This window comes from Tenrec ecaudatus, chromosome 10, assembly GCF_050624435.1.
Source record: "Tenrec ecaudatus isolate mTenEca1 chromosome 10, mTenEca1.hap1, whole genome shotgun sequence".
Classification (NCBI taxonomy): domain Eukaryota; kingdom Metazoa; phylum Chordata; class Mammalia; order Afrosoricida; family Tenrecidae; genus Tenrec; species Tenrec ecaudatus.
This window is the reverse complement of record NC_134539.1, coordinates 153,686,545-153,702,547: the sequence shown is the minus strand read 5'-3', so window position 1 is coordinate 153,702,547 and position 16,003 is coordinate 153,686,545. Positions and strand designations below refer to the sequence as shown.

The window sequence follows — 16,003 nt, the reverse complement described above, 5'->3', positions numbered from 1 at the left end:
GCCCCCACTCTTCCCCTGCAGACACTTCTTGGATGCCAGTCTCATGACCTCACACCCTGGGTGCATACCATCCACATGACATCAGGGTGCCTGTTGGTCTTGTGTACCTGGCTGAGGTAACCTGACAGGCTGCTTCCTCCTATTAAGTCACTCCTCTCCCCAGTTCCTCTCGGCTATTTGGAAGGAAGGCACAATGGTGGCCCACCCTTAGAAGAGAGGGGCGCAGTGTCCCTGCAGGAAGCGCTACAAGAAGGAGCTGGGATTCTTCTGAACCAGACATGTGTCCGTCCTCCCCCGGATATTTGTTTATTCATTTCATAATGTGTCTACCCTAGTATGGCCCCTTAGGTGTCCTGGTGGTGCAGTGGGTGGGCATTGGGATGCGATCCTTAAGGTGGGCAGTTCAAAACCACCCCAGGGGAAGACTAGGCTTTCTTTTTTTTTTTTTTGAAGACTAGGCTTTCTATGCCAGTCAAGGTTCGTTCCAGTGGTGGAGACTCACAGAGGGGTCGCTATGAGTCAGCAGGGACTCCAGGGCAGTTTTTGACAGTATGCCGGTATGCGCCCCCACACACCATGAGTATTTCTTTGACACTTTGGGTTATAATCCAATGTCATGTGTGTTACTAAACTGCACGCGCACACACCCTCAAAGTCGGCTTAATTGAGGCAAGATTTCAATGCAATGCACCCCTTCAAGGTCACTGCGGATGCAGAGGGGAGCCGCAGGCTGCAGACATCTGCAGGTGCCCTGGAGGGGAAATTTTAAAAAGACTAGTTCCGGAGACCGGAACTGAATTTCTCACCCTGGGTGATGCCAACGTCTAGTTTTAGGTCTGGAGAAGCTCAGAGTTCCGTACCAGGGCTAAACAGAGTCGCTAAGAGGCACAAACATACGCCCAGCTCTCCGCAGGCAGCGGCTCCGGAGTTGTGCTAAGGGGCCAGCCGGGGAGGGGTTTGGGGCCGGAGGCCCGCCCAGCGCCTCCGGAGAGCACGGGCCAGGCGGACGGACGGACGGGGGCTGGGGGTGGAGGTGGGGGAAGAGTGAGCTTCCAGATCCTTCCAGGGTGTCCCCCTCGCATTCCCTGCCTCCTCACACCCCTCGCAGCTGCGAGGAGCCCCTCGGAACCAAGGGGCTGCCCTCCGGGGGCCAGCCGCGCGGGCGGCGCTGGGCGGGGTGTCCGCACGGGCGGCGCTGGGGGGCGGTCCGAGCCAGGCGCTGGGACCCGGCCCTTGGGGGCGGCGCCGGGCGCGGACGCGCCGGGTCCCTCCCAGGCGGGAGCAGAACAGGCGGTGCCCCTGGGGGCGTTGGAGTCATGGACGGCAGCGGGCCCTTCGGCTGTCCCATCTGCCTGGAGCCGCTCCGAGAGCCGGTGACACTGCCCTGCGGACACAACTTCTGCCTGGCCTGTCTGGGCGCGCTCTGGCCGCACCGCGGCGCCGGGGGCGCAGGCGGGCCCGGGGGCACGGCGCGCTGCCCGCTGTGCCAGGAGCCCTTCCCCGACGGCCTGCAGCTCCGCAAGAACCACACGCTGGCCGAGCTGCTGCAACTCCGCCAGGGCTCGGCGCCCAGCAAGGGCCCGGGCCCTGAGCCCACGGCGCCCAATACGCCGGAGCCCTCTGCCCCGTGCGCTCCGGAACCATGGCCCGCCGCCCCGGAGCCCGTGCCCTGCGACGCCTGCCCCGAGGGCGCCGCTCTGCCCGCCGCGCTCTCCTGCCTCTCCTGCCTCGCCTCCTTCTGCCCCGCGCACCTGGGCCCGCACGAGCGCAGCCCCGCGCTGCGCGGACACCGCCTGGTGCCGCCGCTGCGCCGGCTGGAGGAGAGCCTGTGCCCGCGTCACCTGCGGCCGCTGGAGCACTACTGCCGCGCCGAGCGCGCGTGTCTGTGCCAGGTCTGCGCCGTCCAGGAGCACCGCGGCCACGAGCTGGTGCCGCTGGAGCAGGAGCGCGCGCTCCAGGAGGTGGGCGACCCCGAGGGGTGGCGGGGAGAAGGGCGGCTGACCCGGGGGTGGGGTGGCTGGGACGTCCTGCCCTTCCCCTGCTGGGTTCCGTAGTTTGCCCTTTCAACGTTGTCTAGGCCCTCCGTTGCCGGCGCTGGAGCTGGGAACGGGGGAGGGAGGGACCCAGGGAACTCGCAGGGCGGGCAGGGGACCTGGGCCGGGCGGTCCGGGGATCCCAGAAGCTGGATTTGGCCGTGCTGGGATGCGCCGGGCTTTGGTCCCAGCTGATTTGTTGCGGGGGCGTGGGGGTGGGGTGGGGGAGGGAGGCAGGGACAGCGGGTTGGGATGGGTGTGGCCGCGAAGGGCCTGGCCGGCGCCTGGGCACACAGATGGGCTCTGTCCGGCGGTGGTTCCCGAGGCCGAGGCGGCTAGCCCCGCTACCTCCGCCCCCAGTTTCCTTTGGCGGCCAGCCGGGTCTTGGCGCCTCTGGCCTTGGGATTTTCCGTCTCTCCTGCCTGGAGCTGTGACTCAAGACCCAAGGGAGTTGCCCGGAATCCCTTTTTTCAGGTCTAGATGGTGAACCCTGACTCTCAGGGAACAGCAAGCCCAGGACAGGGACGTGGCCTCTCCTGCCCTCTCTCCCTCTGCCTCAAGTGAACTGTAGCTTCCACCTGCCGGAGCCCACCTGGGGCCTTATTGCCTGCCCTTACACACTGCTCAGGGAGAGAGCTCCGCAGCCCATGGGGATCACCTCCAATGTCCCCCACCCCCTCCTCGGGCCCTCCCCCTGTCCCAGGGGGCATCTGGGAATGTCACCAATTTGGGCTGCAGGTCACCCTGACTCGTCTGCCTGCAGCAACCCCAGCATCACAGAACAGCGTGGCCGCCCCTGGTCCCATCATACCATACCAAAGCCCACCGTGTGACCTCTCTCCTCCCTCTGGCAGGGCCTCCAGGGCTCCACCAGGCCCTGCCCTCATGGACATGTCATCCACAGGCTGAGCAGCCCAAGGTCCTGAGTGCGCTGGAAGACTGCATGGACGAGCTGGGCGCTGGTATTGCCCAGTCCCGGCGCACGGCAGCCCTCATCAAGGTCAGAGCCCTTCTCTTCCTCCTGTGGCAGGTCTCAGCAGGGAGTCCAGCCCCACCAGGCAGGTCTCCCTCTCCTGGCACAGAGCTGGCGCCGGGATGGCAGTGCAAGGAGGAATGGGCAGGCTGGGTCACTGAGAAGGACAGAGCCCAGGCCTTCAACCTTACCCCCTGCCCCATGCTGTCCTGTGCAGAGCGCGGCTGTGGCCGAGCGGGAGAGGGTGAGCCGGCTGTTTGCAGAGGCTGTGGCCACCTTGCAGAGGTTCCAGGCCGAGGTGTTGGGCTTCATTGATGAAGGAGAGGCCACCATGCTGGGCCGCTCCCAGGAGGACCTGCGTCGGCAGGAGGGACAGCGAAGCCGGCTGAGCAAAGCTCGCCACAACCTCAGCCAGGTCCCCGAGGCCGACTCGGTCAGCTATCTGCAGGTGAGAGGGGGGCAGGGCAGCCCCCTGCCCGGGGCTGGGCAGAGCATGGCCACAGAGCCTCAGCTGACATTTGTCTGCTTCAGGAGCTCCTGGCCCTGCGGTTGGCGCTGGAGGAGGGGTGCGGCCCTGGACCCGGCCCCCCAAAAGAGCTCAGCTTCACCAAGTCGTCCCAAGCCGTCCGGACAGTGAAGGAGCTGCTGGCCACAGTCTGCACCAGCCAGTGGGAGCAGCTGCAGGGGCTGGAGAGTGACGAGGGTGGCCTGCAGAAGCTCGGGTCTGAAGGTGGGTGTCGCCCCTCACCGAGGCTCCTGGGCCAGGATGGAAACTGTGTGCCTGGCATGGGGTGGGGCCCCAACACTGCCAGTGCCCACAGCCACCTCCCATGATGATGTGTCAACCCCGTCACCATGGTCTAAGGGCCAGGGAGACTTCTCCAGAGGGGGTTCTGGGGATGCATCTGGAATATATCAGAGTTTACTATGTACAGTTTGGTCTCTGCCCTGTGTGGCTCAAGATTCTGGGAGGGGTCAGAGGGGAGAGTTTAAGTCTCAGGTTTAAGAGCAGATCCTACTTAGTCTTCCAGCCAGCCTAGAAGACACCCTTCATTGTCTCCCCTTCTGCAGCGGAGGCTGACCCCCAGGACCCCGACAGCACCGGCCACCCCGAGAGTGAGGCTCCCCGAGATTATTTCCTCAAGTGTAAGTGGGAGCCAGGCTCTCCAAGGCCTGGGGCACATGGGGGCTTGGCATCACTCCCGGGAGGCCAGCTGCCTGGGTGGGCTCCAGTGGGGGGCTGAGTGACGCTTATTGCGGAGGAGGAAATAGGTCTGAGTTTAGAGGGATTGAGCGCCTGGGGGTGCAACCGTTAAAGCGCTGGGCTGCAAGCACGCAGTTCAGCGGTTTGAGCCCGCCACCCCAGCGGAGGAAGCTGTGGCAATCTGCACAATCTCACAGATTGACAGCAGCCGTGGAAGACAACCCGGAGGGGACAGTCCTGCTGTCCTAGAGAGCCCCGATTGGTCGGAATAGTTTTCTGGCAACGGGCTTGAGCGGAGAGGGGTGGGCAGGCGTCACCTCTGAGCCCGAGTGTGAGTCCGGCTTCTCTCTCCTGCCCCCGGGGTCAGTTGCGTACATCGTGGACCTGGACAGTGACACGGCCGATAAATTCCTCCAGCTGTTTGGGACCAAAGGCGTGAAGAGAGTGCTCTGCCCCATCAACTACCCTGAGTCGCCCACCCGCTTCACCCACTGTGAGCAGGTGCTGGGCGAGGGCGCCCTGGACCGGGGCACCTACTACTGGGAGGTGGAGATCATCGAGGGCTGGGTCAGCGTGGGGGTCATGGCGGAAGACTTCTCCACCAAAGAGCCCTACGACCGGGGTCGGCTGGGCCGGAACCCCTCCTCCTGCTGCCTGCAGTGGAATGGGCGTAACTTCTCCGTCTGGTTCCACGGGCTGGAGGCCCCCCTGCCGCAGCCCTTCTCGCCCACCGTGGGCATCTGCCTGGAATACGCAGACCGAGCGCTGGCCTTCTACGCCGTGCGGGACGGCAAGATGAGCCTCCTGCGGAGGCTGAAGGCCTCCAGGCCCCGCCGCGGGGCCCCGGCCTCGCCCGCTGACCCTTTCCAGAGCCGCCTGGACACCCACTTCGCTGGGCTGTTCGCCCACAGGCTCAAGCCTGCCTTCTTCCTGGAGAGTGTGGACGCCCATCTACAGATCGGGCCCCTCAAGAAGTCCTGCATATCCGTGCTGAAGAGGAGGTGATGTGGGGCCAGAAGCTTCCTCCTCTGGGCCCAGTCACCACCCTCCTCCCTCTTGCGTCGAAGGCCCCACCTTGTGTGCACCTGGCTCAGGAAGAGGCTCCTCAGGGCCCTGGCTCGGGGAGAGGGCCACAACAGAGACAGGCCTGGGCTCCCCCAACCCCCGGTGTAGAGGGCGCTCAATAAACATGTTTGACTGACCGCCCGAGTCCCTTCTCTCTGCATCCTGAGGAGCCCAGGGCCCTGTCTCTGGAGAGCTGGCCTCACGGACAGCCAGATCCCTGCTGCAGCAAGGCCCAGGAGGAGGGCTGAAGCAGGGTGCCTGCCCAGTGCTGGGGGTGGGGGGCTGTGATGCACCCACCTCTCATTCTGCGGGGCGACTGAGGTGGCTTCTCAGGCGTCAATCCTGTGGCGTCCTGAGCGCTCAGTGTTTGCTTTGCATGGCCTGGCCTCCCAGCAGCTCCTTCCACCCGGGACGCTGGGCCTGTTCCTTAGCTGTCTGTGCCCCTCTCCTTCCACGCGGGCAGGACTCCTGGGAGGGGCCAGGGCCCCTACTTCTCACCCTGACGCATGCGCACACTCCGACTCACACCCACTTAGGCACGCATACACATTAATACACACACACACTGATGTACCCATACGCATTCATGCACACACAGTCATGCAGAAACATTCACGTATACTCACAATGCTCACACGTGTTCATACACTCATATAGACCCATACACACTCAGACGTTCATTTATACACTCACCCATGTTCATGCACACTAATATACACATTCACCTATGCCCACGTACACCCATACACATTCACATATATGCACATGCTAGCTAATACACTCAGTCACACATACTCAGTCACATAAGCTCACACACATGAATGCACTCACACATTCACAATCATATACACCCACCTAGCACACTAATGAATTCTCACAGTAACACACACACACACACACACACTCATTGATACACACTCATGTAATCACACTAGTGCACGTACAAGGAGCCATGGTGGAGGTGTTTACAAGCTGGGCAGTGAACAGCAGGGCCAATAGTTCAGAACCACCAGGCGCTCCTCAGGAGGAGGACGGGACTTTCTAGTGTAAAGAGTGGCCATCTCAGAAGCCCACAGGGGCAGCTCTGCCCTGCCCAACAGGGTCACTGGGTCAGCACCGACTTCTGGGAGTGAGTAATGTGTTCTCACTCATGGTCACACGCTCATCACACACATTCACACTCCTACGTTCCCACACACACTCCTTCACACATACACTCACATTCACACACGCACACACTCCTACATTCACACACACGCATGCACTCACAAACTCCTACATTCACACACACGCATGCACTCACCCTCATACATTCACACATTCACATTCATACACTTCTACACATACTCCTACATTTACACACACTCACATTCACACTCATATACCCATACATTCACTCACACACTCATACATTCACACACATTCACACACACTCCTACACATACACACACTCACATTCCTACACTTACACATTCACACGCATACATTCACATTTATACACTCACACACTCATACGTTAACTCACGTTCCCACACTCATACATTCACACCTACAATCATACATTCACACTCCTACACATACATTCACACACCGACACATAGTCACACTAATTCACTGACACTCAGACCCATTCACTCACACTCATGCTGATTCACACTCATGCTCGCTCACACACTTGTACATTCACACATACACATATACTAACAACCTACATATATATTCACACACCTATGAACTCACACCCATGATCACAGGTCCATTCACGGTCACATTCATACTTACACAGCACGCACACACTCCCACACACTGAGGTACACACGCCCCTTCTCAGTCCATGGAGGGACATGGTTGAGACCCCCCAGGGTGTGACTGGGGTCCAGAGTACCCTGGAAAAAGGCACCCATAGGCCTTGGCCTCCCCGCTCTGCACCCATCTGTTGGGGGGGGGGGGAGCAGTGAGTCTATGTGGGAGGCTGGGCATGGCAGGCACTGAGCCCTGTACCCAGCAGAGCCCCCACTAGGGAAAGTACAGTGTCCACTGCTGGTCCGAGGCTGCTCCTCCAGCCAGGGCAGCCTTGCTCCCTGGCCACACAGGGATGGCATGACCTGTCCAGTCCCCCCTCGCTGGGCCCTCAGGTGCCACGCAAAGAGGCCAAAAGGGCAGAGCAGACAGCCTCCCCAGGGACAGGGGTCGGGGGACAATGGGAAACTGTGTCACACACAGCAAGGCCATACAAGTCCTGCCCCTGCTGCCCTGCAGCTAAAAATACGCCGCACCGGCTCCTGCCAGGAAGTTATTTTTCCGGGTGGGGCCTCCTTGCTCCCCAGCTTTGTGTTCACACGGTTCCCTCCTCGGTGGCCGGCGCTGCAGGCCAGCTCACTCTGCTGCCTGCCAGGTGCCGGGGGCGGGGGGCTGCTCCTGCCATCGTCCCAGCAGGGACCTGGGGGGGGGGGCTCTCAGAGAACCCTGGCCATCTGCTGCTGGCCTCCATCTTTCACAGAGCCCATCCTGCCCCCAGGTGTGCCCCGTCTACCCCCGTCTCCCCTCTATCCTCCGGGCACCGCTCATGCCAGGAGCCCCAGCCCCTGACCTCGTTGAAAGTGCAGTCTGTGTCTGGAAGGGAGGGTGAGCGGACAGGGCCTGCAGAGAGCCGCCTCCTTCCTGGAATCGGGCCTGACTCATCACCATCACGTCCATGGCACAGCCGGCCGGCCCTGCCATGGCAAGGTGAAGAGCGGCCCCTGCGGAGGCTGGGAGGGCGGGGACACCTCGACTCTGGCTGTGGGCACAGGGCTCACAGACACTTGGCCTGCTGACCCGCTGGGCCCTGGCTGCAGTGGCCTCTGCCCAGCTTTTCGATGGAGCTGGTGTGTGTGTGTGTGTGTGTGTGTGTGTGTACAGCCCACTGATGCACACAGAGCACTGAGAAGACCCAGTTCCACGGAGGTAAACTGAGCAGGCAGGTGGCCGAGGGCAAAGACGCACCAAGTGGAGCTGACTCCTCACGACTCACAGACCCAATCTGTTTTGTGCAAGATTGTTTGGGGGGTTGAGGGTGCAGCAACGGGGGGGCAGGGGGCAGAAGCTGTGAAAAGCAAAATAGAAACAGTGGCTCTCATCCAAACCGCCCCCTAAGTGCCATTTTACAGATGCAGAAACGGAGGCCCAGGTGCTAGGCAGCTGGCCAGAGACCTCGGTGACCCATAGCATAGTGTGTCCTGAGCTTAGAGCTCACAGACATGCGACTTTACACACTCACAACACACCTTCACCTGTACATTCTCACACATCTGTACACACACACTCACGTGTTCACGCCCACAGGTACACACTCACACAGACACACATTCCTACACACACACACACACACACACACACACACACACATGCTCTCTCACGTGCATAGACCAGGGAGTTTCCAAGAGTTGGTGGGGAAACAATGCAGAGAGAAGAGACTTCTCTGGGCACATGGAATCCAGGTGAGAGAAACCCCTGGAGTAGCGATACCAGGAGGAGAAGGGGAAGTGGGAGGAGAGGGGGAGAAAGGGGAAACTGATTGCAGTCATTGACATATTAACACCGCCCCCCCCAGGGATGAACAACAGAAACATGGATGAGGGGAGACAGCAGCCAGTTTAAGATATGAAAATAATAATTTACAATGTATCAAGAGTGCATGAGGGTGGAGATGGTGGAGGGAAGAAAGAGGAGCTGATACCAGGGGCTCAAGTAAAAGAAAATGTTTTGAAAATGATGATGGCAACAAATGCACAAATGTGACTGATACAACTGATGTATGGATTGTGATAAGAGCTGTAAGCCCCCAATAAAGTGATTAAAAATAATACCAACAATGAGAGTAGAGTTACCAGGAGGATTGGGGGGGGGGGGCGGAATCAATCACAAGGATCAATCTAGGACCCCCTCCCAGGGGGACGAATAACAGAAAAGTGGGTGAGGAACAATGGAGGACGATGTAAGCTGTGGAAACAATAATCTATAACTTACCAAGGGTTTGTGAGGCAGGAAGGACAGGGGAGGGGGGGGGAGAAATGGGGAGCTGATATCAGGGCTCAAGTGGGAAGAGAATGCTTTGAAAATGATGATGGCGGCATATGTGCAAATGTGCTTGACACACTGGAGGAATGTATAGATTGTGATAAGAGATGTAAGAGCCCCAATACAAGTATTAAAAATAATTATAATAAAAAAGAGAATGGTCTTTTCCCGTGTAATTTTGGAAACACACACACACACACACACACACACACACACACACCCTTGCCGTGCTCTGCTGCCTGTGGAAGGCTGCCTTCGGCAGGGCCCCAGTTCCCACGGCACAAGAGCCCTTGGCAGAGCTGGCCGGGGATTTATAGGTTTCAGAAGCTCCCCCGGAGCCCCAGACACAGACAACGGTGACAGTGGGGACAATGGTGCGGGCGTGTGTATGTGTGTGTGTGTGCGAGCATATGAGTTTGTATGGTGTGAAAGGGCTCCCGGATGCCGCCTTTGGCTGAATCTGGCTCTGTTGGGCCGGGCAGGGCGCCAGCCTCCACTTCAGCTTTGTTTCTGTGGGAACCGGCTCTGGGCGAGCAGCTCACTCCCAGTCTTGGCAGCTGCAGACCAGCCAGGCCGGCACCCCTCGGGCTCCCCCTGCCCCACTCCAGGAGGTGGGTCCCAGGCTCAGAGCCTCTTCCCTCCCTCGGAGACCAAGCGGCTCTTCCAGAGGCTCCATCCTCAGCCTGCTTCCTCCCAGGCAGAGGGTGAGGCTGGCCGGAGACTGGCTGGGAAGGAGGGGCTGAACTGGGAGGCGCTGGGGGTTCCAGCACGAGCTTGTTTTTGTCCTCAGGGAGGGAGACGGCTTTCAGCTGCTGGCTGTGCGTCCCGTGTAACCCCACATGCAACACACGCACACACGTCACACACACACTCCCAATACAGACATTTACAGTCAGGAATGAGATATCATCCCCCTTGAAGCAGAAGCTAAGGACCTCCGCCTCCTCTCCAACGGCCTTGGACCGAGGGCACTGGGGACAGACACAGGGAGGACAGCCCCTTCGAGATGCTGTCGTTTCTCTTTAAATGACATGCCGATGTTTTATTCGGTTTCCCCAAGCCTCTCGTTTTGATTTAATGTGAGAAGCAGTGCGTTTCTGTCCCGACCCCGAGAAGGCTCTGTGCGGGCGGCTGGGTCCGAGAGTCTTGGCTGAAAATCCCACCACAGGCACTTGCTAGCTGTGGGCCTCTGGGCCTCTCTGGGCCTCCGTGGTAGAGCAAGGCCGAGAGGAGAGTCCTGCTGTGTCCTGAGGCTCCTAGGAGGTCACACAGGCCCAGGGCCTGCTTCAGTACATGCTATCGGTGTCATGAGGATCACTACTTCCCTGAGTCATTGAGTGAAGCCGACAGACCGAAGTGAGGTCTGCTTTTCAGGAGCCAAGGTGAACCCAGCCCAAAGTTGGCCAGGCCACTGACTATGCTTGGGCCTGAGGCTAAGATCGGACACTGTCACATCTTCATTCATTCAACTGTATTCACTGAGGGCCGGGCACAATGGTGGGTGCTGAGGGTCCCGCAGTGAGTGACACCCCCCCCCCAGAGAAAGAGCCCCTGCCCTGATAGCCACAAGGCCGGCAGTTCAAAACCGCCAGCTGCTCTGCTGGGTAACAATGAGGCTTTCTATTCCCCTAAAGAGTGACAGTCTCAGAAACCCACAGGGCCATTCTACCCTGTCCTAGGGTCACGGCGAGTCTGAATCCACTTGAGGTCAGTGAGTTTTTCTGGGTTTGGGGGGTGGTTCTGCGCCAGGGGGTCTCTCCTGACGCACTGAGACCCGCGTGCCAGAGTACAGTGATCCCATAAGCATGGGGCAGACCGCCAGGCCTGGCTAACCTTCCCCCCCTGCCTGTCCTGGGAGCAAGCATGCAAAAAGGCAAGCTCCAAGACCAGGGGTCCTTAGCGGAGGGGCATCTCCAGGGAGGAGCTTGGAGAACAGGGGCGGGAGCCCTCTAGGAGGCTGGAGGGTAGGGAGGCGGGCGGAGTGGAAGTGGGTGAGGTGGGCGGCCCAGGTGTGGCCAGGCAGAGCCTAGTGGAGAATTCTGATGTTCCCTGGAGCGAAGGGCAGTCAGAGAGTGTTATTAAAAAATGTTTGAACGGAAGAATGTAAGGATCGTCCGGCGCCTTAGCAGGGAGCCAGGCAGCTGGCTTAGAAAAGGAGGAGGGAGTCTTCTCAGGAAGCTACCCTAGGTTGAGCATCTTTCCAGAGAGGTGGGGAAGGGTCCCCCAGCTCTGGAAGGAACTCCTAGCAATAGCAGTAAGGGTCCCAGACCCACAGGCTTCTCTTAGTCCCTCCAAGGCAAGACGGGGGTCCCTCAAAGGAGCCTTCTCTGGGCTGGACTGGAGACACCTTGGGAGGTGACACCTGTCTCTTTTTCTGCCTCTCTGGGGCTTGGGAGACCCAGAGGTGGACGTGGACAGCAAGAGATTTGTACAGACACCTGACAGACAGACAGCATCCCTCAGGGCAGGCTTTGGAGCTGGGGTTGATAGGGGGGGCGGTGAACTTGACGGAGCCTGGCCCTGGTTGGAAATCGCAGGTGGGGTCTGTCTCCTTAGCAACCAGAAACAGCTCCATCCACACGCGTCCTGGCTCTGCCTCTAGTTGGCCCAGAGTTACTGAAATGCCAGCACCCGCCCACATCAGCGGCCACACAGCTGAATGTTTCCAGAGCCTTCTTCCGCCCGCTGGCTGGCGCTCAGCTGTTTTCCAAGTGGCAAATCTGATGCTCCGGGCATGGCTTTGTACGTCAGCGAGCAAGCTTAGAGGCGCTGGTTAAGCTTCTTCCTTCACCCGGAGGGTAGGGACTTTAATCAGGCATGTTTGCGGGGTGGGGGCTGGGGGGCTCCATCACCCTCTTGGTTGGAGTCCCCGGACAGTGCTAACTGTGGACTTAATGCAGCGGCTGCAGACACAGAGGTCAGGAGCTGCCTGCCTCCTCTGAGCCTCCATCTGGCCTTGATGGGATGCCTGCTCCTCGCCCACGGAGCTTCTGCAGAAATGCTCCCCCAGTGGTCCTCAGGGGGACCACTTGGGCGAAGGCAGGGTGTGGGGCTGGGCCAAGCGATCGCCTCCCGAAGCTCCTCAAACGCCAAGGAGTGCACCCTCCCTGGTGTCGCCCCCGTCCATGCAAGAGACGCCCCACGGGGTTTCCATGTCGGACTGTTCAGGATTGATGGCCAACAAGGAGGTGGACCCCACCCTCCAACCGAGCCTGGTAGCTGTTGGTACCAGCCAGGAAGGAGCCCCCTCCCTCCTTCCCTCCCTCCCTCCCTCCCCCACGCCCAAACCAAACCCGAGGCCCTGGGCTGGATCCTGCTCCTAGCTACCCCTTGGGACAGAGTCGAATTGACCCACGGGGGCCTCTTGGTTAGCAGACCAATGCTCAACGCACTGCCCTTCCGGGGCTCCATCAGTCCACCCGTCGATCGCTCCCTCCCCGGGTTCAGTCGTTTTGCCCCTCAGCCCTGCAGTGACCGCTCCACTAGACCCTGATTCCTACGTGGACCAAACCCGGGACAAGATTAGCCGCGACCAGGCTGCATCTGTCTTCGCAGAGCTGGACAGCCGGGGAATAAGAAGGCTTGCTGACCTTGTTTTGGATGAGAAGCAAAAATGTCTCTCAATTTTGGGGTATCCACAAAGAGCGAAGCAAAGTGCTCATACCTTAGAAAATAACCCTGCCTCATGGAGAGGCAGAGAATTATCGAAACCACTCGGAGAAACCGGCAAGGACACTGATTCAGAAACCATAGGTCAGTGGGGCAGTTTCAGTGCCAGGAGCTGGGTGGGGGTGAGTCCCAGGCCCTCCTGGGATTGGACGCTATCATTTGGTGAGTTACTTAGTGCCATAGTCTGTCTTTCCCGCCAAATGGCTGGGCAGGACTGAGCAGGTGTGCGGTACCTGTAGCCCACCCAGGAGACCCGATGTGGTTATTAGATGAGTGGAGGCAGTCCCGCCTCACGGTGACCCAGGTTCAACAGAACCGGTCCTGCACCAGCCTCACCATTGTTCTCGTGTCTGACCCCAATGTTGCAGCCACTGTGTCCGTCCATCTCGTCAAGGGTCTTCGTCTTGTCCACGGCTCCTCTACTCTACCAAGCATGATGTCCTTCTCCAGGGACAGACGACGCGTCCAAAGTCCGTGAGGCCACGTCCCTCCATGCTGGCTTCTAAGGAGCATTCTGGTTGTACTTTTTCCAAGACAGATCTGTCTGTTCTTTGGGCAGTCCAGGGTACTTGCGGATTTCTTTCCCGACACCATCCTGCAAATGCATTGCTTCTTCTTCAGTCTTCCTTACCCAACACCCAACTCTCACAGGCATTCGAGGCGATTGAAAATACCGTGGCCGGGGTCGGCTTCACCTTAGTCCTCAGAGCGACATCCTAGCTCTTCCTTGTGCCGCCGATGGACCCAGTGCAATGCTCCGTTTGATCTCCCGGCTGCTGCGTCCGTCCGTGAGCGTGGATTGTGGGTCCAAGCAAGAGGAACTCCTTGACCACGCCAGCCTTTCCTCCAGTCACCTCATCTCACCCGTGGTCCAGCTGAGCGGACTTTTTGTTTGCTTCCTTACACTGAGGTCGTAGTTCATACCACCGAAGGCTGCAGGGGCCCAGAGAGCACGCTGATGATGTAAACAACTGGCACCTCAACCTTGTGGGGCGAGACCCAGGAAATAGTGTGTGGAATCCTAGTTTCTTTCACCTCATTAGGGCTTAGAATACTCACCTCTGAGGCAGAAAAGGGGTTCTCACTGCCATCCAGAAAGCAGGGCCCTAGTGGAGAGCGTCCGTGGGACTTGAGCCCCTTGCACCGAACCTCCTCAATTCAGGAGACAGAGAGCCGTGACCCTGGGAACGGTGGGAGGAGGAGAGAGCAACGGCTGAGAAACGGTGGCAGCAGAGGCAGCAGACTCAGACGGAGCCGTGGCCTTCCAGACGCATGGAAAGAGGAAGTTGGGCATCTCCGGACAGGCGGCTCACTGGACACTGTGGTGCCTCTGGGAATTTGTTGGGGGAGTTCGGTTGGCTGGTCCACAGAGCTAGAACTGAGCACCCTGAGGCCAAGGCTTAGTGGTGGAGTGAGGGTGCTCCTGGGCATTGATTGGCAGAGCTCCAAGAGTCTTGTGGTGGCTGCCTGAGTAGGGCTGAGGTCAAAGGGCCAAAGGGTCGGTGTGTGTGAATCTGCGGGAATTCACAGTCTCCTTTTGGGAAGAACACTGTAGGCTTGGTAAAGTGCTTAAGCAACTGTTAGTTAAACTTTAATGGGATGAAGATTTGTTCTGGGAACTCCTTACCCGCCCATCCAGCTGTGCTCCGTCCAGAGTCCAACAATCTCGAGGCCAGCAGCGGCTCTCTGCGAGCTCTATTTCTTTCTAAAACGTCCTTTCAAAGCAAGGATGAACCTTCGCGTCAGTTCCCAGAGGTTTTTCCTTTGTCCACAAGACGACCACAAAACGGCCGCTTGTGCTCAAGCAAAAGCAGCAACATACGACATATTAAGGATAACGTGGCTTTGGGAGCCCTGGTGGCCCAGGGGTTAAGGGCTCAGTTGCTAACTAAAAGGTTACTGGTTCAAGTCCACTAGCCATTCCTGTAGGCAAGAGAGGTAGCCTTCTGCTTCTGTGACATACAAATACTTGGGGGTACAAACTTTTTGTTGCTGGTTTAAAGTTTTTATTGTGAATTGGGTAAAGGTTCGCAGAGTTTACATTCAACCATTCATACATATCCTGCTGCAGCTCATTCATGATCGCCTCTCCCCCGACCCCCAATGTGACATCACCCACGCCACCTCCTCCACGTCTCCGACTGTCTCCATCCCTCCTCCTTTCTAACTACTCAAATTCGAGGGGACGGACTCAGTCCGTGGGTAGAAATGGTGCCCCCCTGGCCCCAAGAGGCCAATGATTCTGAGGCAGGGGTCAGCACACTTTTGAGACAGAAGAGCCAATCCATCCCTCGCAACAACTGACAAATGATTCGAGAGCCCTGTAGTCTCACAAATAAAGGCAATTGTAAGTCATCTTATAAATGGAGCGACGGCAGTTTTATTCTCATGTTCTATTTTACTTCACGACAGAACACTGCCCGGTCCTGCCCTGTCCTCACAATCAATCGTTCCTGCGCCCGAGCCCATCGCGGCAGCCCGTGTCCGTCCATCGCGTCGCGGCCTTCCTCTGTTTTGCCGCCCCTCCGCTTCACCAAGCAGGATGCCCTTCTCCAGGGACTGCTCTCTCCTGACAATGTGTCCACATATGTAAGACGAAGTCCCGCCCCCTTGCCTCTCAGGAGCGCTCTGGCCATGCTTCTCCCAACACGGTCCTTCGAGCAGTCCGTGGTCCTTCCAATAATCTTCTCCAGCCGCCCCCCCCCCCCCCGGTTCAAACGCAGCGATGCTCCTGTGGGGTTCTTTTGTCAGTGCCCGAGTTCCACATGCATACAGTGCAGTGGAGAACGCCATGGCTTCGTCGGACACACCTTAGTTCTCAAAGTGACATCGTCGCTCTGCGATGTGGGATACAGAACGATCTCTCCCAAGTGGTCTCCCCCAAATAGATGCCAACCCCCAGACACTGCTTGCTGCGCATGGGAAATGACTGTCCACTCGGAGGTCAAGGAAAGCAGGTCGGAGGTTATTCTCCTTAAGGGTATCAGCCATCTAGAGCAG

The 16,003-nt window shown here is 58.6% G+C and overlaps 1 protein-coding gene across 1 annotated transcript; it reads left to right on the top strand.

The window, feature by feature from the left end:
• The first annotated feature begins 1,263 nt into the window (after positions 1–1,263).
• On the top strand, positions 1,264–5,406 carry TRIM47 (tripartite motif containing 47). Its single transcript, XM_075559454.1, has 6 exons — positions 1,264–1,961; positions 2,938–3,033; positions 3,224–3,454; positions 3,538–3,736; positions 4,078–4,152; positions 4,578–5,406. Exons 1-6 carry the CDS (start codon positions 1,317–1,319, stop codon positions 5,213–5,215), a joined length of 1,884 nt encoding a protein of 627 aa, XP_075415569.1. The 5' UTR covers positions 1,264–1,316; the 3' UTR covers positions 5,216–5,406.
• The last annotated feature ends 10,597 nt before the right edge of the window (positions 5,407–16,003 follow it).

Bases quoted from the DNA above. Each gene is read 5' to 3' on its own strand.
- TRIM47 (XM_075559454.1), top strand. From the start codon at position 1,317: ATGGACGGCAGCGGGCCCTTCGGCTGTCCCATCTGCCTGGAGCCGCTC. The intron at 3,034-3,223 runs GTCAGAGCCCTT...TGTCCTGTGCAG, and splicing joins GCACGGCAGCCCTCATCAAG to AGCGCGGCTGTGGCCGAGCG. The intron at 3,737-4,077 runs GTGGGTGTCGCC...CCCCTTCTGCAG, and splicing joins GCAGAAGCTCGGGTCTGAAG to CGGAGGCTGACCCCCAGGAC.